The sequence below is a fragment of the Vicugna pacos genome, chromosome 5 (genome assembly GCF_048564905.1).
Source record: "Vicugna pacos chromosome 5, VicPac4, whole genome shotgun sequence".
Classification (NCBI taxonomy): domain Eukaryota; kingdom Metazoa; phylum Chordata; class Mammalia; order Artiodactyla; family Camelidae; genus Vicugna; species Vicugna pacos.
In genome coordinates this window covers 78,254,174-78,275,024 of record NC_132991.1, presented here as the reverse complement: position 1 = coordinate 78,275,024, position 20,851 = coordinate 78,254,174, and the positions used below count along the sequence as shown (strand labels likewise).

At 50.7% G+C, this 20,851-nt stretch overlaps 1 protein-coding gene and 1 non-coding gene across 3 annotated transcripts; both read left to right on the top strand.

Moving 5' to 3' along the window:
- Positions 1-1,429: 1,429 nt before the first annotated feature.
- IGFBP5 (insulin like growth factor binding protein 5) lies at positions 1,430-18,722 on the top strand. Of its 2 annotated transcripts, XM_072961605.1 has the most exons (5): positions 1,430-1,477; positions 2,157-2,540; positions 16,574-16,803; positions 17,092-17,211; positions 18,370-18,722. In XM_072961605.1, the coding sequence occupies exons 2-5, from the start codon at positions 2,207-2,209 to the stop codon at positions 18,499-18,501; spliced, it is 816 nt and encodes a 271-aa protein (XP_072817706.1). In that variant the 5' UTR covers positions 1,430-1,477; positions 2,157-2,206; the 3' UTR covers positions 18,502-18,722. The 2 variants fall into 2 exon arrangements, with proteins under 2 accessions (XP_072817706.1, XP_006207335.1); XM_006207273.4 differs by having other exon boundaries at positions 1,434-2,540.
- Positions 8,027-8,172, top strand: LOC116280699 (small nucleolar RNA SNORA48). Its single transcript, XR_004190190.1, has one exon. It is a non-coding gene; the product is annotated as a small nucleolar RNA SNORA48 (small nucleolar RNA).
- Positions 18,723-20,851: the final 2,129 nt, after the last annotated feature.

Genomic DNA, 20,851 nt, shown 5'->3' with positions numbered 1-20,851 from the left:
TTATTTTTTCTTAAATCTTTACACACAGCTCCTCCTCCCTCTCCCAGCCAACACTTGAAGCCTCTCTGGCAATACGAACAAAAGAACAACTTTAAATTTCTGTCTTGATTTTTAAAAGAGCCTTTCGGCAAATAGATAAGTGGGAAGAGAGATCAGGATCTGGGGATGTTAACAGCCCGGAGGGAGATGCTTCTGAACCAAACCAACAAGAGAAATATTTTTTTAAAAGCAGCCCTACAGAAGGAATTATTGTCATAGATGAGGGTGCAGTCTAGTGGCAAACTTCATGAAATGCAGCCCCTTCTCCAAAGAGACATTAGAGCCCTGCCAGAGGGACGAAGAGCAATGTAAAAGGGTGACAGTCCTGCCCCAAGTTCCCCCAGATGGGGCAGCCACAGGGGCTCATCTCTCTCTGATCTGGCTCTGATGTCTATAACACACCCCTGCTAAGTTCAGGAAAAAACTAAAATTCCCACCTTCCTTCTTTTAAGACTGTAGCTTTCTTTCGTTTTACTAAGGAAAGAAGGGACCACAGTGTCCAAATAGATAGCCTGGGGTTCCAATGGGTAACAGTGTTCCAGGTCCGGATCATTTCAGAGCTAAGCCCTGAGGCCCCGCCAGCTTAGTCCCTGGCTGCGCCTGCTAGCACCAATTTACCCCAGAACAAGGGGTCCCTCTGGTCTGTAATCCATTTCCTCTGGGAATGTGGCCTTGCCCAACAGATATACCCCTTTCAGAGAAGGTGGGGGCAAGGTGTCACTCCACTCTGCCTTCCTTTTACCTGAAAACCCCACACCAGGACACTTTAGGCTGCCAGGCAAGATTTTCAGTCTTTGCATTTCCTCCAAAGTGTCAGTCTCTGTAACTGCTGCCTACAGTGTTGCTGGTGTGACTGTCCCCTTCTGCAAGAACACACAACACACACATACACACACACATCTTTCACTTGGTCACTCAGAACCGAGCAGATAGCCATTTCCTAAAGCTAAGAAAGAATTTCTTGAGCTACCCTAGGTATCCAGTTGGCTAATAAGAAAATACTCCCTCCAGCCTGGACCCTGGCTAGTTAAAGGGTAGGAGGGAAGGGGAGACGAATTACTCCTTATTGTATCCACGGTGCTGCGAAGAACTCTCTTCCACTCGACCCCCCCACCTCCTCCCCCCTCTCGGCAGCCCCAGTGCGACCCCCCACCCCGACCCCGTGCTTCTTTCTTCCATTCTGGGTAGAGGAGGGCGCTGTTCAGCAGCGAAGGGGAGCCCCCGTGTGTCTAGAAGGCCTCTCCCCACCCCCACCCCGTGTGAGTTTGTACTCCTTGGCATCCTTGCCTGGGTTGGGTGTTGGGGAGCTCAAATTGCAGCTACAAACTGGCTGGCAGCCAGGGGCCGTCTATTTAAAAGCGCCTGCTCCACCGGAGCCCGTAGTCTCTTTGGAAACTTCTGCCGGGGAAAAAGAGCTAGGAAAGAGCTGCATAGCGGTGTGGGTTTTTCCTTTTTTTTTTTTTTTTCCCCTCCTTTTTATTACCCCCTCCTCCGTTTGCACCCTTCTTCGGGCTTCACGCAGAATCTGCGAATTTCGAAGAGGTGCTGACAGAGTGGGAGAAAAGAGGTGTTAGGGGTTTGGTTTTTTTTTTTTTTCTTTTTTTTAATTTCTTGACTTCAACATTTTCCTCCACCCTCGCGGCTGCAGCCTCCACCTCTTACCTGCTTCCGCGGCAGCCGCGCGCCGCGGGCAGCTGAGGGTTAGAAAAGAGTGGGGTGCACTTTGAGATTTTAAACAAAAATTTTGAAGACAAATCCATTTTTCTCCCCCTACCCCCTCTCCTCCACAGCCTCCTAACTCATTATTCTTGTGGTTGTTTGAGGGTGAACAATTTTTGGCTCCCCCCGCCCCCTCGCAGTTCTGACCCGGTCGGGCTCGGGGGTTTGTTTCTCCGGCCTCCAATCCCTCTGCGTGCACCTGGCGCTGCTCTCCGCCTCCCCCCCCACCCCTACCTGTTGCAAGTCTGTAATCTTTGAAGTTGGGACTTGCTTGCAGGCGCCCCAGCCATCCGTCGCTCCCTACATTTTGCAATTGGGGGAGGGCACCTGCTCTACCTGCCAGAAATTTAAAAGAATTTTTTTTTTCTCCGCGCGCCTTTTTGGCCCCTTTCTCCCAGCACTCTCGCTCTCCTGCCCCGCCCCAGGTAAAGGGGGAGAGTCGGAGAAGATGGTGCTCACCGCGGTCCTCCTGCTGCTGGCCGCCTGTGCGGGACCGGCCCAGGGCCTGGGCTCCTTCGTGCACTGCGAGCCCTGCGACGAGAAAGCCCTCTCCATGTGCCCCCCCAGCCCCCTTGGCTGCGAGCTGGTCAAAGAACCGGGCTGCGGCTGCTGCATGACCTGCGCCCTGGCCGAGGGGCAGTCGTGCGGCGTCTACACTGAACGCTGCGCCCAGGGGCTGCGCTGCCTCCCCCGGCAGGACGAGGAGAAGCCGCTGCACGCCCTGCTGCACGGCCGCGGGGTCTGCCTCAACGAAAAGAGCTACCGCGAGCAAGCCAAGATCGGTGAGCGCGCTCAGTGTGCTAGGCAGTTCCACGGCGCACGGGCGGGGGACACGGGACATGCTGGCCCCGCGCGCTCTGCCCAGCAAGTGGCTTAGAGCCGGGGCGCAGCTCGGGAGGACGGCGGGGAGGGTCCTTGCACCTCGGAATTGGAGCCCTGGCGGATCCTGCTACCTGGGGCTGCTGTCTAGCCGGGTTTTCGCTCCTTCTCCTCGCCCCTGCCCCCACCTCCTCCACCCCACCCTTCCCCCCTCGACTGAATGCCGACTCTGAGCGCCTGTACGGTCTCTAGGTCCAAATCCCAGGTAGTCAATCTCCAGTCCGAAAGTGTGCACGTTACATTACTAACTCCTTCCTCCACCACCCGCCATACACCTATTTTGTTGTGGGTTTTTCTTTTCTTTTCTTTTTTTCTGAACTTGTAAAAAAAGATCTCTTTTATTAAAATATTGCTTCAACTAGGGACCTGGAGAGAGGCGTTACCGGTCTTCTGTGCTAATTCCACCTTTGTCCCTCCCAGCCCCCTACTTCCCCTACCAGCCCCTCCTTGACGTTTCTATTCTGCTACCCCGCCACACACACACGCACTCACATGCACACATAAGCACGCACGCACCCTTGGTAGCTATGCCTTTTGGGTGGGGGCTTAGATGCCCCTCCCACGTGCACGCCCACTGCTCTTGACTTGATCTGGTTGATTGTGGTAGGTTGTAAAACACTCTAAAATTCAAAATACCTTTTCTCCTCCCTGGGAGGGAAAGATTACTTTCAGCAAGCTGGGCGGCGGCGGGGAGGAGTGGGGGAAAGGGATCGGAAGGAAGGGTTTGGCGTTCCTGAGCTGGGTGTTCGTCCCTGAATCTAATTCCTTTTCCCCTACCCCAATTCAGATTTCACCTAGGAGGAAAGGAAGGAATAGGGTTTAGAGGCCAGAGGGATGTGAAATTCAGACATCATAGCTTCCCCGCCAGTGCTAATCCGCCCCCACTCCTCGCCGCTCAGTCTCTCAAACCAGATCACAAGTGGGTGTGGTATAAATGCAAGAGGGGCCCTGGAAACGCAGAATGCAAAATCAAGGGGGCGGAGACGGAAAAGCCAAGCACCCGGAACCTCCCCTCCGCCTCCAACTAGCCACGCCCCCTGGTTGTCCCGCCCCCAAATTCTCAGTGCCTGGAGTCTAGGTTTTAAAAGGTTGACAGAACTAACTTGTTCAATGAGAACAATTCTGCCCCCCCTTAGACTGGGTGTGCTTTTGGAAAGTTACCTGATCTTAATTTTTTTTTTAAGTTTCATGAACTATACACAAAAAGTCTGGGTTCTGAGACGTCAGCCTCGTTACTGATCCTCTCCCAAAGGGGTTAAGACTTGGCAAAATAATGTTTATTCTGTGTCGTAGTTTCTTACTGGGACAATGGCCTTCTTCCCCCATCCCCTTCCATTACAAGCATCCCAAACATGAGTTTTCTTAACTGCAAACTACAGACACTATGATGCAGGAAAAGAGTGCGGTGGCACTTGAGAAGTGGCAGGAGAGCTTTTCAGCCTGGGTTCAGCCTGGATCCCCGCAAACCCTGCAGGTTTCCCTGCATCAGGCGGCAGCCCCTCCATCTTTACAAGAGGTAGACTTTCTCCAGATTGCAGCCTGCAAAAAGGGACCGAGGGCAGTGTGCAGGCCCCGGAGGGCCCAGAGACCGGTTTGTGAAGTTATTTTTATTAAGAGCCACTTTTCAAAGGCGGTCCCGCCCGCCTTCATCTTGTGGGATGTGGATTTGGAAAAGCTTAGCACCAGGGAAAAAGGTATGAATCGATTTCCTGGCTTGGAAGCGAGCGCGCTGGGTAACCATCCGGTCACATCGAAAGTATGCAAGGTATCGCTCAGCCGCATTCTGGCCCCACTTTTATTTGCCCTACCGTGTGGTTGGTATGATGTGGTTGGTGTGGAGGGTGCGCGCGCGCGCAGTTGCTGGGAGAGCAAATTGGCACATCCAGCTTTCCAGTTCACACACACACACACACACACACACACCCCAACGGGCTTTTATCCCAAGCAAGATAGCCTCTAGATTTCTCCGCAGCCCCTTCCTCAGCTCACATCTTCACGATGCCTCTGGGCCAACACCGAGCAGCCTTCCCACCCCGCCTCCACCCCCATCCTAGACACTCTCGCAGACTCCGCCCTTGCCTAAGACAGGTGCCGGACTCACTGCAGGATGACTGCCCTTGACCCGCGGCCGGGGTTGACTTCTTCCTCCCGGACAGATGGGAAGGGGGTTGGCGCTCCTGGCTAGAGCCTTTCAGCTCCAGAGCTGCTGGGTGGGTCCCCCAAAAGTTAAAGATGGTGCAGCGACAGTACTTAGAGGAAATGAGCAGAGAGAGGGAGGAGAGTGTCGGCTCCTTTGACCAAAATTGCTGCCCCGAGACCCCACCACCACCACTTCCCCTTACCAATTTCAGCAGTGCAAACTTGCATTTGGCCCTCCCGCGGTTGCGGTATAGATTTAGATACAGACATAGATGATATATGTATGTGTATACACATGTGTGTATATATATACACATGTATGTATATATATACACACACACATATATATATGTATGTATTGAAGGAGGTTAAAAATTAATTTTTTTCAACCAAAAAAATCGTTGCATTTCTGGAATCAGAAATGGGGAGCTGAGGAGGGCGAGATGGCAGGCAGCCAAAGCTTCTGGGAGGAAGAGTGGAGGGCGGGCGGGGACTGGTGTTTTGCTAGGCACGTTGCTGAGCAACGGGAGGAGTCCGCCCGGGAGCTCGGTGCTGGGAGCGCTAGGGCCTTGCATTTTATTTTGGCCAGTTCAGAGGCAAAGATAGATACAGAAACAGAGGGCAGTGTGTGTGAGGCTGGAGGGAGGCGGGAGACAGGAGTTATTTATTGGGACAAGCTCAATAAATATGGGTGCGCTGGGTCGAGTCAAGGAAGGACCCGGCTTTGCTCTGGGCATGTTTGGAGAAGGAGCCTTGTGGCTTTACTGGCCTGCATACTTGCCTAGGTCTGGAAGATTTCTCTTGTGCCTGTGAGACATTAAGTTTGGGCTACAGGGAGAAGTGGGTTCTGGGTTTCAGTTCTGTCATTGAGAAATAAGAAAGGAAGAACAGAAAACATGCTTCTGGGAAAGAAAAACAAATACCTAAATAAAAATGAATTCAGCTTTTGCTTCTTTGAGGGGTTTGGCCCTCCATCGCCCTGGCTTCCACTCCCAGCCTGGTCCAAGTGCCATGTTGAAGTCAAGTCCCAGAGTTAGTTTTATTGGCCAAATTTGTGTCTGGGTTGAGCAAGATCATGGAAAAACTGAAGGAGCCAGATTCCTTTCCCACCCGTATCCCCTCCCTTTGAAACAAGCCTTCAGGAGGCTGGCCATGGCCCGAACCAACCAAAATGGAAGCTGGGAAGGAAGACAAGAGAGGGTGCTTTATCATGACTTTTCTTGCCTTCCCCCTCCCCTCCCTTCTCCTCTTTCTGCTGTGTCAGCTCTGACTGGAAGAACAAGCCCTGTTGACCAAAGTGAGAGCTCATTTTCCTTCCATTTCTCTTCTTTCCCCCCATTTCTTACCACTCCCTCCCCTCCCAACCCCTTCTCCACCCCCAACTCCGCGGCATCCCCTGAGGGCTTGAGTTTTAGTCTGAGCAGCTGTGCGTTAGCCCCGGGGCTGGGGTTGGATTTGAGCAGGCAGGTGGGTTTGCAGCTGCAGAGGGAGGGCCAGGCTGACCTAGGAGCCAGAGGTCACCGGGAGGGTTGCAACAAAGGGCATGTGAGCAGGAATCCCAACAGAAGGTGGGGAGGGGGGAGGGGGAGGAGCTAGCAGAAAAGGAAGGTGATTTTTTGTCGTCTAAAGTTTTTGCTTTGTACCTGAGCAATATCTTTGAAGCTTTGAGTTATGTAATGTATGGAAAATAAGATTTTGAAGACGGGACCACCACTTTCCAGGCCCATTGCCTCCAGAAATTGGAAGAGCACTGTAAATAGACCGGGTACCAATGAGGTCCCCCTGGAAGCATAAGTGAAGAGGGCTAAGAATGGTTGCCCTGAAAGACATGGAAGCAGTTTGGTAGCATTTGGTTTGAGTTTGTGTTTTTCAGTTTTTTCTACCATAGTCAGTCCAAAAGTTGCAAGCTAGAGACCGTCCTTCAGTTTTAATCTGGATATATGCTTTCCGAAACAATAAGATTTATTACATACTTGAAAAATAAAGAAGCAAATAAACAGAAAAGCCAGTTCTAAGTTCCTGCTCCAGAGAATCCCCACGCTTGTTTCCAGCTCTATTTCTTTCCATGATTTCTGTTATGATGTCTTTTTTTTTTTCCTTCTTCTTAAATATGAATTCAGAGCAGTGACTGGAAATCTCTATGAGAGTTGAAGTGGCCTTTCCTGCCTGGCCACTCAGCTTAGCTTGGCCCTCGCGTCTCTCCAGGAATTGTCTGGGTATTGGCCAAAGAATGCTACAGCTGGAAGGGACCCACGATGATTGTGGCACGGGGCAGTCGGGGCCATTATTTACAGATGAGGACGCTGAAGCCCAAAGTGCGAGTCACTAGCCCAGAATTAGGGGCAGGGTTAGAGGCAGAGCCAGCACTCCATCTCAGTCTTAGAACCCTGTTGAGTCTAAGCCTCCATTCCATTATCTCCAGCTTTCTTCCTTAGGCACTAGGGCCCTGGCCTGGGCCTGGTCTAACCTCAATAAAGCCTTTGACAAACACCACCAATGCTGTCATCCCATAGCAGTGTTTGTGAAGGTGAGGTCAGAGCTCAGAACTGGGGGGTGCTCCGTTTGAGGGAAGGAAGTGGCCCCAAGGTGGAGAGTGCAGCACTTCTTTATTCCAGTCCCTCTCTGGCTTAGACCAGTGGTTTGGTGACAGATGGGGGCAAGGAGGGTGGAAAGGGGTGGTGCCCGGCCCAACAGTCCATGTGCCAGACCTCATTTCCTGAAAGACAGGGAACTCTGCTAATGGGGGGGAGGGGGCAGGCAGGCCCTCCCTGCCCGTTGGCTGGGCCGAGGTCTGCAGTCTCTATGAGCACACAGCACAGAAGCATCTGGCTGCCCATGGCAACCAGCCCCCACTGGCGAGGGCTTCCATGGAGCTGGGTGGCAGGATGCTGAGAGCTGAGCTCAGGTCAAGGCGGGATGAGGGAGTGCTGCGGGATTTGTGCATCAGAAGAAAAGAGAAAACTGCATGCCACCAAAGTTGTCAAGGAAGAAAGCGAGAGTGTCGCAGGGCTTTTTAACATGCAGGTGGGTCTGAGCTCTTTCAGGAGGAGAGGAGAGGAAGACCTCCAGATTACAGCTGGGGGCCTCAGGTTGATCTGAGGAATTGCCGGGAGTCATCCTCATACATCTTGGAGGCTGCGGCAGCTCCTCCCATGAGGGATTCCTAAGAAGGAGGCAGATAAGATAAGGCTCTCTTCCCTATAGGTTAGACCACCAGGTGAGCCCTAGGGGAGTTTTAAAATAAATAGGAACCCCCTGGCAATGGGCAAAGAGACACCTGATTGGTGGCATTGCTCTTATATCAGTCAGGGGCAAAGAAGATGTCCAGCCCTTTGTTCATCCTAGCTTGATGCCTGGATTGGTCGGCCAGAGCTGTTTCCTGCCTGAGGAACATAAAATTTAAAATAAAATAAAATAATATAAAATAAAATAAAATAAAATAAATAGTTTACCTTATTTTTGATCTCTCAGCCTAAACCATCAGAGATCATCCTCTTCCTTTGCCAAATCCTGAAGCAAGACTCAGACTGAATTTGCACTCAGAACCAGCTTCATGTGACCTCTGCTGGTTTGCAGAGATGCTTCATGTGAACTGTTTAAATTGCACCATCACAGCTCTACTGGGCATGCTCCCCAGTTTCCCTGTCACTTCAGTGAAGATGACTTATTAAAGACCCTTTAGAAGAGCACTGTCCAATTGAGATATAACAGAAGTCACGTGTTAAGTAATTTCAAACTTTCTAAAAGCCACACTTTTTTAGAAGGTAAGAAGAAACAGGTGAAACTAATTTTAATTGCATATTGTAATTCACTATATCTGATAAATTATAATTCTTACTTACACTCAAAATAAACAATTATGAGATATTTTACGTTCTTTCATATTAAGTCATTGAAATCTGACGTGCATTTTACATTTATAGCACATCTCAGTTCAGACACCAAATTTTCATTGGAAATACATGACCTGTATTTTTAGATTTCGTAAGATTCACAGTTGAAAAAGTAGACTCATATACCCAAGTTGTCCCAAACATACTCAGAAGTTTTCCAATAACCAAACCGGGTATTGTTTTTGGTTTTTTTTTTTTTAACTTGAATTAATTTAAATGAAATAAATTTTAAAATTCAGTTCCACTAGCCACATTTCAAGTGTCAAAAGCCACATGTGGCTAGTGGCCACCTTATTGGACAGTGGCCACCAGTGAGCCCTTCCCTTACCTGAGGAGGGAACTGCTGTCTCCACTCTCCCTCCTCCTGCTCCAAAACACTCAAGGAGGAAAAGAGTCTGAACTATAAGTGTCACACAGGACAGACTCCCTTGTTTGACTCCTAGCAAGTCTTTCAGGGGGCCAGGGAGAAAAAGAAAGAATTCAAACCGTCTGCTCCCTGCAGCCCCCTTCTTGTCATGCCGGACTTTTCAGGAAATGTGGCTACTCAACTGTGCTGTCCTGAATGGGTTGTGATGAGTCAGGCATGGGAGTGTGGCTAGGTCAGAGAAATGGCCCCTCACTTCCTCCCTCTCCTCAGCTCCCCTCCCCCCATTCAGAGGCTGCTGCCCACCTCATGCCTGGTGTGGGGTATGTGTAGATAAAGGATACAGGTGCTTCTACTGAGCATGCTCCACCTTCCCCAAGTCTAGAGGGACCTGGCTGGAGACACTCACCTTGGGAGCTGTGCATAAGTGTATTTCTTACGTGTAACTTTATCACCAGGTGCCTCCCAGGGATCAAGAGATCCCTGAGTCACGATCCTGCATCCTAGTTTGGCCCCAAGGAGGGAAAATGAGGAGGACCCTTCCTTTACAGTGGAAGATGTGTGAGTGGGACCCCAGCTTTTCATTCTGAAGAAATGTCACCAACTTGACACCTACCACATCTGCACTGAGGAGGGTGGTGGGTCACCTTTTCTCTCCATCTTTAGGCAAGGAGATTTCGTGCCTTAATGTAGCATGAAGGAATGGGATTAGACAAGGGACGAACTCCCAGGCTGAGTTCTCTAAGTGGGAACTGGTTTGCAGAAGCATTTGTGCAAAGTCCCTCTTACCTGGGAAGACCAGGGCAGAGCCATCGCTTCCCAACAGACCCTTCTGCAGACTGAAGAGCCTTAGATCTTGTGGTCTACAAGTAGACACCTGTCAACTGTGTATCACAGCAACCAGATTTTTAGTTGATGATTGGAACACGGGAGGCTAGAAGCAACAGAGATCTACAAACACAGAGACCTGTGCTGAGAGTTCATTAGCACATGACCCTTGGAGAGGGGCCTATTGTCATCCTCTCAGTAACCCAGATGAGGAAACTAAGACAAGGAGAGGCGAGGAAGAGACTAAGAGAGGTCAAAGCACGTCTGCACCAAGACTTATTGAGCCCCATCTTCCCTCCAGGAAGGGTGACTGCAGGTTAAGCGCTGGCAGTCTGGTTCCTGATTCTATTTATCTGCTTTGCTATACCATGTCTTTACTTCTCTGCTCAGGACAGAGATGTTACATACCTACGATGGCCAACTTTGCTGTTGGTTCTCCTGGCCTGAAATGGGCTGGGGGCTGTAAAGGAGCTCAGTGGGGTAAGCTCATCACTCTTGTTGTCCAGTCTCCGACTCTCTGAATCTGCTCCCTGCCTCTGCCACTCACCTCAAGTCAGCAAGACTCCCCTCCAGTGTCTTTTTGCAACTCCTCCCTTCTTGCAACTGTTCCTTAGGGTAACAGTTGTTTTAATCTCTTTTTCTTTTGGAACGTCAGCGCTCCTTTCCTTCTCAGCTCATAATTCAGGCTAAGAAGAGCCCAGAACATGCGCATCTGTTACTGACCACAGAGGAAAAGAAAACAGAGTCTTCCAAGAGAGACTGGGGCAGGGAAGACACTGGTCAAAGATGCTATGGGGAGGAGCAGGGATGCTGGAGCTTCCCCGGAAGGTTCCACGCCGTCCCTACGGCCCCTGTCCCCCTTTTCTTTATGCAAAGGCACACACACAGTGTAATTGAGTCTCTTGGTATCTGCAGCTGGGAAACGGTTGAACTTCAGGAGACTGAGACATGTCTCAGATTTTTTTAAACAGTGAGCAGCTGAGCCATCATTTTTGCATAAGCCTCATGTTGTGGCAAAGAGCAGGAGGCTACAAGTTGACTAGGAAACAGGGCAAAGTGGGGAGGAGGCACGAAGCATCCAGCCTTACCCAGACACAGATCAGTGTCCTCAGAGGAGCTGTCCTGTAGAATTTTCTGCGGCGATGGAAATGTTCTGTATCGGTGCTGTCCAACACAATAGCCACTGGCCACATGTGGCTATTGAGCCCCTGAAATGTGGCTGAAGCAACTGAGAAGCTGAATTTGTAATTTGATTTAATACTTGTTTATTCAAATAGGCACATGTGGCTAGTGGCTACTGTACTGGACAGCACAGTCTTAGATCAAAGAAGCCCGGGAAATCCAGGGTGTCCCTACTTCTTCCCAATCCTGTGAGGCTTATCTCCCCACCTCCTGGTTCCCTGTGGCAGTTACTGTGCTTAAAGGCAGGGGTATGCATGACATGATCCCTCAAGGCATCCACTGAGCTCTAACGTGCCCCAGCTTATATTACAGAACCACTCGTTGACCTACTTCTCTTTTTCTTGTGAGCAGATTCACACATCTCTCCATTTAAAGATTATTTATTAAAGCCCATGTGCCAGGGAGACAAAGATCAATGACCAAGTTCTTTCTTTAAGAAGTTTACTGGAATCCCACAGAGGGAGCTAGAATGGGAGCCTGTGGAAACCCAGCTCCCCTTTTCACTCCTTGTAGAGAGACTCTGGGCGAACCCATCTTGTGCTCTGGCTAGAAAAAGAGAATTTTCCCCTCCCCAGGGCCAGGTGGCCTGGCCAAGCCCTACATTCTTCTGGAGCTGTGAGTTCCGAGTACGCCTCAGTTTCTTTCATTTCTGTAAGCAAAGTTGCAACATCTGGGCCACCCGTTTTCTCTTAAGTTTGACTATGAGGTCAAGATAGAATGGGAAACTACCACCAGGCTGGCACCAGGCTGTTTGTGGTGCCAGTGCAGTACCAAGAGCCCCAGGATGGAAGGTTAGATTTCAAGAAGCAAAAGGACTGGACCACCCATCACTGGGACTAGGGAGCAGGTGGAATGAGAATGGCCCTTAAGAGCACGTGCCTGTGCCTGTGCCTGTTTCTAAATCATCCTGTTCCAGCAAGGGAGCAGCAGCCGCGAGAGGGCGGGGTTGCAGACAGTGGTGGAGCCTGGGTAGGGAGGATGCATTGGCACTTGTACTGTGACTAGCAGTGCCTACCCCAGGATGCCTTTGGGTCCACAGCAGCTGGGTTTGCTGGGACATGAGGGTGACATAATCTTCAAGCAGATTTTCATGTCACCAGGGGGCATGCCTCAGGGGCAGCCCATCATGAATCAGGGAGAAACTGAGTTGGCCACCTAACATGGCAGGGGCTGGGGTCATCAGAGAGCCGGCTGGCAGGACTTGGGAGTAGAACGGAGCAGAATCAAAATGCAGCCCAGAGATAAATACCAGGACAATAGGAGAGCCCTTGCTTCCTTAGTCTTTGGATAGACCAAGGGATTAAAGGGCCCTGCTTCCCAGAGGAGGGAACAATGTCGAATATGCCCTTGTCCACCCTCTGCAGAATCCTTTCAAAATGACATCTAGAGATAGCAGGAGGTCCTAGATCTGTTTTCCTTTGTTCCTTGATTATGTTTCAGTTACAGATTTAAAAAAATATCAAGGGATTGTGTACAGGTAAGCCTTGTCCCCCCTCTTACACCTGCTTTCTCCATCCTGGACTAATGTGGGTCCTTTCTGGTCCTCATTTGTCCGTCTCTCTGATCCTTTAAATGCATGCTGCAGACACACAGAGAGGGGAGGATTGGGGTGGTTGTCAGAGAAGTATAAGAGGAAGGCACACACATTCCAGATTTTAAAATTGCTTACAGTCCCTGCAATGAAGCATCCTGGACACGTTCTGTGGCCATCAGTCTCCTCCGCCATCTACTGGCCATGTGGAGGTATTGACCCCTGCTGGTCGACAGGGCTCCGAAACACACTGCACTAAACTCCCTAGATTAGATTCAGGTGTGGGGCAACTTCACCAGGAAGTCCTCCTTTATATCCCACCTAAATCCCTTCTGCAACCTTGGTGCATTTTGTTTTGATAAAACAGCTCAGAAGCTGCCAGGCTGCTTGTGCTTTCTTGTTTTATCTAAAAGTTACACCCTTCCAAAATTGAAAGCCTAGTTGTGACTCGGCCACAAAGCAGCTGAGCAGGGCTAGTTGGCTCTGGCATTCCAGCTCGGGTCTTACTTTCCAGACCTTTCATCTTCGTGGCTCTGCTCCAAGTTTCCACTGTCTCTCTGGAGCCTACAGGTGACCATAAGACCCTGATTAGTATCTTTGATACTCGACTCTCCCACTGCCTAAGTAATAGGTCCCATGGTGTTAAGTGGCACCAAAAACTGGGAGGCACATCAAAACTTTAAGCCTGCCCTTCAGAAAGAGCCAAAGAGCCTGCAAACTGGGGAGGGTATGCCCTCAGGAACCCTGCCTTGGTGAGGCCAGGGGAAGGAGAGAGGATTTGCAAAAACATCTTGAGTTCCTTCAAGAAGGTACGGGAATCTACAATGTGTGGCCTAGTACCATCCTTGCTTGGTCCCAAGGCTAACACTTTCAGAGACAAGACTAAGAGGTCCAAGTAATTTGCCCCAAAGTTTCTCTAACCGCTGTTAACAGCCCCATCCTCTTCCCCAGAAGGGTAACTCAAGGTTAAGGGCAGCCCACAGCACTTCTCAGAAAAAGTCCTAAAATGTGAAGAGCCTTGAGGAGAGCTGTTGATGAGCAGAGGGCCAGGAGACTTCCAACAGGCTTCCACGACCCCCCAGGCCAGAGAGAGAAGCTCTGTAAGAGAAGATGCAACACCTCTTGGGGAGTGATGGAAGTGTTAGCTATCTTAATTGTGGTAGTGGCTTCATTAGTGTATACATCTATCAAAATTCATCAAAGTGTACATCTGAAATCTGTGTAGTTTGTTGTACAGGAATCATACCACAATAAAAGTTTAAAAAACTGAGAAAAAGAGAGAGAGATAATGTGCAACAGCGTCTAGATGGTGACAACCTCTGACCACAGGGAGAGGGGGACCCAAAAACGGGTGGCCAGAAGAGGGTGGATGGCACCCCCCATTCCAGGTATCTTTAAGAACTAGAAAGAGCACCATGGGGATGGGCGCATATTCTTGGTTTTGCCTGGACCCAGGGGAATGGTTTAGATGGTCTACTGGAGGGATTCCAGGAGCTGGTACAGCCAGTCACTGGAGGTAAGCAGCTTCCTCAGATCTCTCCTGATGAAGGAGCAACTCCTGGAGGCCAGCTCCACAGGTGCCCCTGAGGACAGCTTGCCAGCCCTTCAGGCCAGGCCAGAGCATCCTCAAAGAAGATGCTCACCTTTCTTCCATGCACTGGTCAGCATCTGGCCCTCTCACCCTCTTCTGCTCCCTGCATCTGGTTACAAGCTTGATTGCAGGAAGGGGTGTGGCCATGCACCCCTAGAATGCTCCCAGCCTTTCCATGGTCCTCCCCACTACCCAAAAGCTCAGGTGCTTTTTGAGGATCAGAATGCTTGATGATGCCCAGCAACCGTTGCGTGAAGTGTCAAGTCACTCAGTAAGATGGGCTCAGCAGCCTTCCGGGCCATGTTAGCTTTTCCTCTCCTCACCCTCTTCCCCCAGACCTGGGACTTGAGTTTAGGCCTGAGTTACTAGGTAACAGAGCCCTCACCTTTCAGTTTGTACTGATCGGCTTGCTCCGCCCTGCATCCCATCCCCATTCTAGCTCATCCCACAACCAAGAGAAACATCGCCAAAACATCACTCTGTTAGCTAGAAGGCTTCATCCCACCAATTATGCACAGCAGCATCCTGACTCCTCATCCCAGCAAGTTTGACAGCGTGTCAGAGCACCAAGTCAGGACCTGGGGGGAAGAGGGGAGTGAAAGGCTGGAAGTGGGGACAGGGATCCTGGTGTGGAATTTTGTTCCGGGACAGCCTGCCCACTGCTTTGCCATTTGCCTTCTCCCCATCACCTTCTCTAGGGACCACTTCCCTTCTTCTCCATGGATAAGTACCCAAGTCAACTAACCACTCTGAACCCTGCAAACCACTGGAGGCTTCTTCATGGCAGGGGACTTCCATACCAGAGCCCTGCCATCCTAACCAGGTTAGGCCAGGTCTCCATACGCCTCCCTTATACACCTGGAACTTGCCCAGGGGCTGGGAGCTCCTGCCCTGGGGACACAAAACTTCGTGTTCTCACCAAGCTGCTCTCTCCCTGTATCTTCCCTCATCCACATCTCCTTGGACTCCTCTCCTTCTATTTCCCATCCCAATGCCTTGTCATCGTGGCTCCTGGGGAACCCAGTGACAGTGGCATGGGTGGAGAATAGGGTTTTCCTTCACCCCATCTGAGTTATTCAGGGTCACCCCCAAAAGCCTATTTTCTTTTTCTGCAATTTGAAGGCAAAAGAGGGCAGAGAAGACAGGGCTCCCTGCCCCCGCCCGCACTGCACCTGCTCTTGCCATGGGCATCCTGGCCACACCTTGCCCACGTGGGAAGAGCCATCTGAGACCTTCCACCTTGGGTCTTCCAAGGCTGGTGTGGTCAAGGAGCTGAGAGGAGGGGTGGGGACCCAGAAAAGGGTGCCTGTGAGATGAGAATTTCATGGAAATCTGTGGACCAAGAAAAGGCCAGGGAGGTGGAATTAAACAGATCAACAAATAAACGAACAAAGTCCTAGTTCTTTAAAGGTCATAAGTCAGCTAAGTATAGACTGTCACCAAGTCACTGCTATATATAACTGCTCCAGCCCAGCCAGCTGTCTGCCTCTCTTGGCCTGGAGCTATGTCCCAGCCTCCAGGACACAGAGCATAGAGCCAGCTCTGAGCAGGAAGCATGGGCTTCCATGTCCCCCCAACCCACCGGCACTGCTTCCCTCCAGACCCCACATTTCTGGCTCTCCAGGTCCCCTCCTCCTGCTGTTCATGATGGTCCCCATTACCCTGCTAGTCCAGACTCCCCAGGTCCCTCCTACCTTCAGTTCCGCAAGTCCAGATAGATCCCAGTTATAGCAGTTCCAGAAGCACCAAGACCTCACGAGAGGATGGATTTGGCCTCTCTTCACGTGCTGGCCGTCCCCTAGGTCTCTCAGACAGCCTAGGTCTCCAGATCCTGTTCTTACATTGCAGCCCCACCTCCAGCCACTACCCCATCTGCTTAGCCAGCCCCCAGGCAAACAAGCCCTTAAACAGCCCTCTCCCGGCACAGGGAAATATATACAAGATCTTATGGTAGCTCATAGAGAAAAAAAATGTGACAACGAATATATATATGTTCATGTATAACTGAAAAACTGTGCTGTACACTGGAATTTGACACAACATTGTAAAATGATTATAAATCAATTTAAAAATGTTAAAAAAAAAAAAAAGAACTAAACAGCCCTCTCCCTCCACCTTCCATCCCCAGACTGTCCTCTCCCTCTTGTGCAACTTCCTCTCCTGTATTGGCTTGACTTTTCCTACACTCTCCTACTCCATGAAGTCTCCCCAGATTCACCCTACTGGACTTTCCACCACTTACACGAGTGTTAACTCATGCTCTGGTTCTTATTTCCCTGCTTTCCCCGGTTTGGTAAGCTCAGGAAAACAGACAGCCCGTCTCTTCATCCCAAACCTTCAAGCCTTGGGCTCTGCACGGTGGTGTCTCAGACCACAGAGGCTGATCCTCCGCCCCCATCTCCCTGCAGAGAGAGATTCCCGCGAGCACGAGGAGCCGACCACCTCCGAGATGGCGGAGGAGACCTACTCGCCCAAGATCTTCCGGCCCAAGCACACCCGCATCTCTGAGCTGAAGGCTGAGGCCGTGAAGAAGGACCGCAGAAAGAAGCTGACCCAGTCCAAGTTCGTCGGGGGAGCTGAGAACACTGCCCACCCCCGGGTCATCTCTGCACCTGAGATAAGACAGGAATCAGAGCAGGTGAGCCTCAAGGATTCTCTTCCCATCTATCCCTGCACCCGTATCCCGCAGCTTCTGCCACCATCCTAGCTTTTGACCTTGCCTCGCGTCTAAATAAGCATGCGTGGCAGCATTTTGTACCCTCAGGGGGCGCAGCAGGTGAGACAGAGGAAGACCTTGAGTAGCAACTTATGGGAACGAAAAGTAGTGACTCTCCACACAGACCCTTTAGTTCCCACACCCCATTCTGCAAGTCCAGGTGATTGCTCGGTTCCTACCATGCCTCTCACCCCTCCCACTCGCACACAGGGACCCTGCCGCAGGCACATGGAGGCTTCCCTGCAGGAGCTCAAAGCCAGCCCGCGCATGGTGCCCCGCGCCGTTTACCTGCCCAACTGTGACCGCAAAGGATTCTACAAGAGAAAGCAGGTATGCCCCATCCCATGCCCCAAGTTCAGGGGGCTCCTGGAATGGCACTTGCCCAAAACCCCTACCTCTGAATGCCTGGGTTTCTGTCATTAACCACAGTGTGTCCCAAACCTCCCATCTCCTGGCACATGTGGCAATCGTGATGTTCCCTGTTTCCTCCTACACTAGAGTCTACTGACATTTTAATGACTCGCCTCATGTACACGAAATCATTTAAAAAGGAAACTTTCTATTTCCATCACCGCGTCGCATCACACTTTGTGCATGTTACTTTCTGATATACACATAAATATACACATGTATGACTCAGTGTATTCTCACTGCATACCACCTGAAATCATTTTGTGTCCCATTCACAACCAGACTACCCTTTGGGCATCCCTACTGCTGGTTAGCTGGTACTATTAGCCTGTTAAGGAGTACACATGGCTTTAGGGCAGTCATTCTTAGACTTCCCAGGGCACCGGCATCACCCCCAAGTGCTTGTTAAAACACTGACTGCTGGGCCCCACCCCAGAGCTTCTGATGGGGTGGACTCTGGGAACTTTGCGTTTCTAACAAGTTCCCTTCCAGGTGACTCTGATGCTCCATTAGGGCACCCCTCATCTCAGTTAGAAGTCAGGAGCCAGAAGGCTTTGGGTCAGTCCTTGGTTCCCCTGCTTACGAATTGTGTTCTTTTACCCCAGTTAGTTAATGTTGCTGCTTCCAGTTTCTCATTAAAATGGAGAATAACTGTACCTATTATTCTCACGTGATTATGAGGAATAATGGATTCGTCTTGGGAAAGCACTTAGAGCAGCACGCAGTACTTAGCAGTAAGTGCTAAGTGGTGTCTGGTGCCTGATGCAGCTGTACCAGTGACGCCTCCTATTATTATAATCGCCATTATCAGGTCACGTAGCTCTCTGGAGAATACCAAGTTGGAGGACCCTGAATGGGTGACATGAAAAAAAAAAAAGTTATAGGAGCTAGCCAAGGGCAGACTGCCTAAATTAGGACTTTTCCCCGGGTCCTCTGGGGCAGCGTGGACACCAGAACCCCAACGGTTGGGTACAGCTCCCTCAGCTCTCTGGGTGTGAGGGTCTGTCTTGGGGGACAGGGGGAGACGTAGGGCCAGGTAGAAGCAGAGCCTCACTTCCTGTCACTCTCCCACCCCAGTGCAAGCCTTCCCGTGGCCGCAAACGTGGCATCTGCTGGTGCGTGGACAAATACGGAATGAAGCTGCCAGGCATGGAGTATGTCGACGGGGACTTTCAGTGCCACACCTTCGACAGCAGCAACGTTGAGTGATGCGTCCCCTCCCCATCCTTCCCTCACCCCATCCTACCCCCAGCCCTGACTCCAGCCAGCACCTCCCTCCACCCCAGGATGCCACTCATTTCATCTCATTTAAGGGAAAAAAAAAAGCATATATCTATCTATTTGAGGAAACTGAGGACCTCGGAATCTCTCGCAAGTTCTCAACTTTGAAAACGGCAACAATGGAGATGCAAAAATCTAAGAAGACCCCCCCTTAAAAAAAAGGTTTTCTTTTTGAGGCAAGTTGAATGAACAGGGAGGGCAAGAGAGGAGGAGCAAGAGAAAGAGAAGGGAGGGAGGCATACGTGTGCAAGAGAGGGAACAGTGAATAGTTACAAGAAGGAAAAGCAGAATGTGGGCCAGAAGCATCCATCCTTACACCCAGCCCTGGCCCGAGCTGGGGAGCCATTTGGGCATCAGAAGGCGTGGCCCAAGGTGTAGCATCTGATGGCAGCCTTGGAGTTTGCCCAGTCTGGATGGGTCGCAGGGGGAAGAAGGGAAAAGGCACCAGTGTCATTGCCTCTCCTGGATCTGTCTCCTCCTGCAGCCAGCAGCTTGCGCGGCTCTATCCCTGTCCTTCCTCTCCTCCCACCCCAGCACTCTGTTCTATCTGCCCCCAATTTACAAACACTAAACTGCATTCCATTCCTCTCAACACAGAGCAAATTCACAACCAAGTGATATTAGATAAGTAGGTGTTCCTAAGAAGATGCGTGAATATTAAGTATACAAGCATATTTCACTCCCCGGGGCAAACTTTGAGAAATCACGCCACACCCCAATAGTGGAAAGACATGTTCTTCCAGGGCGGCTAAAGCGACAACGTGCTGAATGAAGCCTGTGGTTTCAGCCCTTCATTGCCTCTAACTCCCAACTCGCACAGCCTCTGTGGGGGAGGGTAGGCTCAAAAAAAAAAAAGAAAGAAAGAAAAGTGGGCTTGTATTTATCTACAAGGCTCCATATAGTCATATATAGGCATATAAATCTATTTTCTTTATTTTTTTTCCTTTATTCCTTCCTTTCTGTCAATTTGCATTAACTTCTCCAAGTAGTTTCTATGGGGGCGTGGAAGAGCATCCTTATTCTGGGAAAACCAAGAAAACTCAGTCCTTCTAACACAACCCATAATGTCAGTTTTGTCCATCTCCCATGAGCACAGACTCAACGCTTTGTGGGACACAGTGTTGGATTTTTGTGTGTATGTGTTTTCCCACATGCACGTATGTTCATTTGTACCAACAAGCCAGGTCGATGAACACACCCAGTGGTGCACTCACCTGCTCCCCAGGACACCCCATTCACCTTTAGACCCTCAGGAAGTCACTATCTCTGGGCCCTAAACCGAATGAACCCAACAGGTCCATTTGACCCACTGGTCCTGCCCAGCCTTTTCATGTTACTTGGACAGAGCCTGCATTTGGAAAACCTCTCTCAGACTTCACGCTGGCAGAGCAGGAGACAGACTGAAATAAGGATGGAAAAGATGGAGATGGGGAAACAGTCAAAGTGATTGTGCAGGCCAGAGCAGATGGAGGGAGGGGCAGAGGGCTGGAGGGACAGGAGGCTGACTGCCCCATTCTAGCTTTGGAGCAAAGCGACAGAAAAGGGGACAAAACGAAGAGAAACCTCCCTGGGTCCCTTCTAAGCCCTCTGGGATTTAAGAGGAAGGAGAGTTTAGGGGAACAGATTGCAAGAGAGAAATGAGCTTAATCCAGGCCTTCGAGCCGGGGAAGGTGGGTAACTGTAGGTGGGTTCTAGACTAGCAGCTGTATGGAAACAAAGATCCAGAGAGACTAGCTGGGCTTTTGAAAGGACAAGCCTGTGTGCTCCAGTGCCCACCTTCACCCTGCAATGGGGGACTGAGGCCGGAGAGTCTTCCAAGCTGTTTGTCCTCTCTGGCCAGTTCTGGCTTCCTTCCTGGGGTGGAGGATGGCAGAAAGGCCCAGGACAGCCGGGGAATGGATGCTCTGGGGGTACTGCCGTTTGGAGGCCAGATTCTGAACCAAGAAAAAACCCTATTCTTCACTGACTGCCCCAGCAAGTGGGCGGGCCTGGGACTGTCCTCTGAGGATGGACATTGCTGGCCAGGAAAGGGGGCTTGGACGTGGCAAAGGAGACCCTTCCTTGCTGTGAACATACTTCTCTCCACTCTCCTGTTGGCATGACACCATGGAAACCACTCCAGAAGCGAACTTGGGGCAAAGAAGAGGGACAGCTGAAGAGCGAAAACATTTCAGCAGGTGGAAAGCCTGCAACTCTGAACTTGGGGGACGTCTCCGGCTCTCCCGGACAGGACAGTCGGCTGGGATGGGAAAGGTGGTCAATCTTCAGAGGACAAAGG

Bases quoted from the DNA above. Each gene is read 5' to 3' on its own strand.
- IGFBP5 (XM_072961605.1), top strand. From the start codon at position 2,207: ATGGTGCTCACCGCGGTCCTCCTGCTGCTGGCCGCCTGTGCGGGACCG. The intron at 2,541-16,573 runs GTGAGCGCGCTC...ATCTCCCTGCAG, and splicing joins CCGCGAGCAAGCCAAGATCG to AGAGAGATTCCCGCGAGCAC. The intron at 17,212-18,369 runs GTATGCCCCATC...CTCCCACCCCAG, and splicing joins GATTCTACAAGAGAAAGCAG to TGCAAGCCTTCCCGTGGCCG.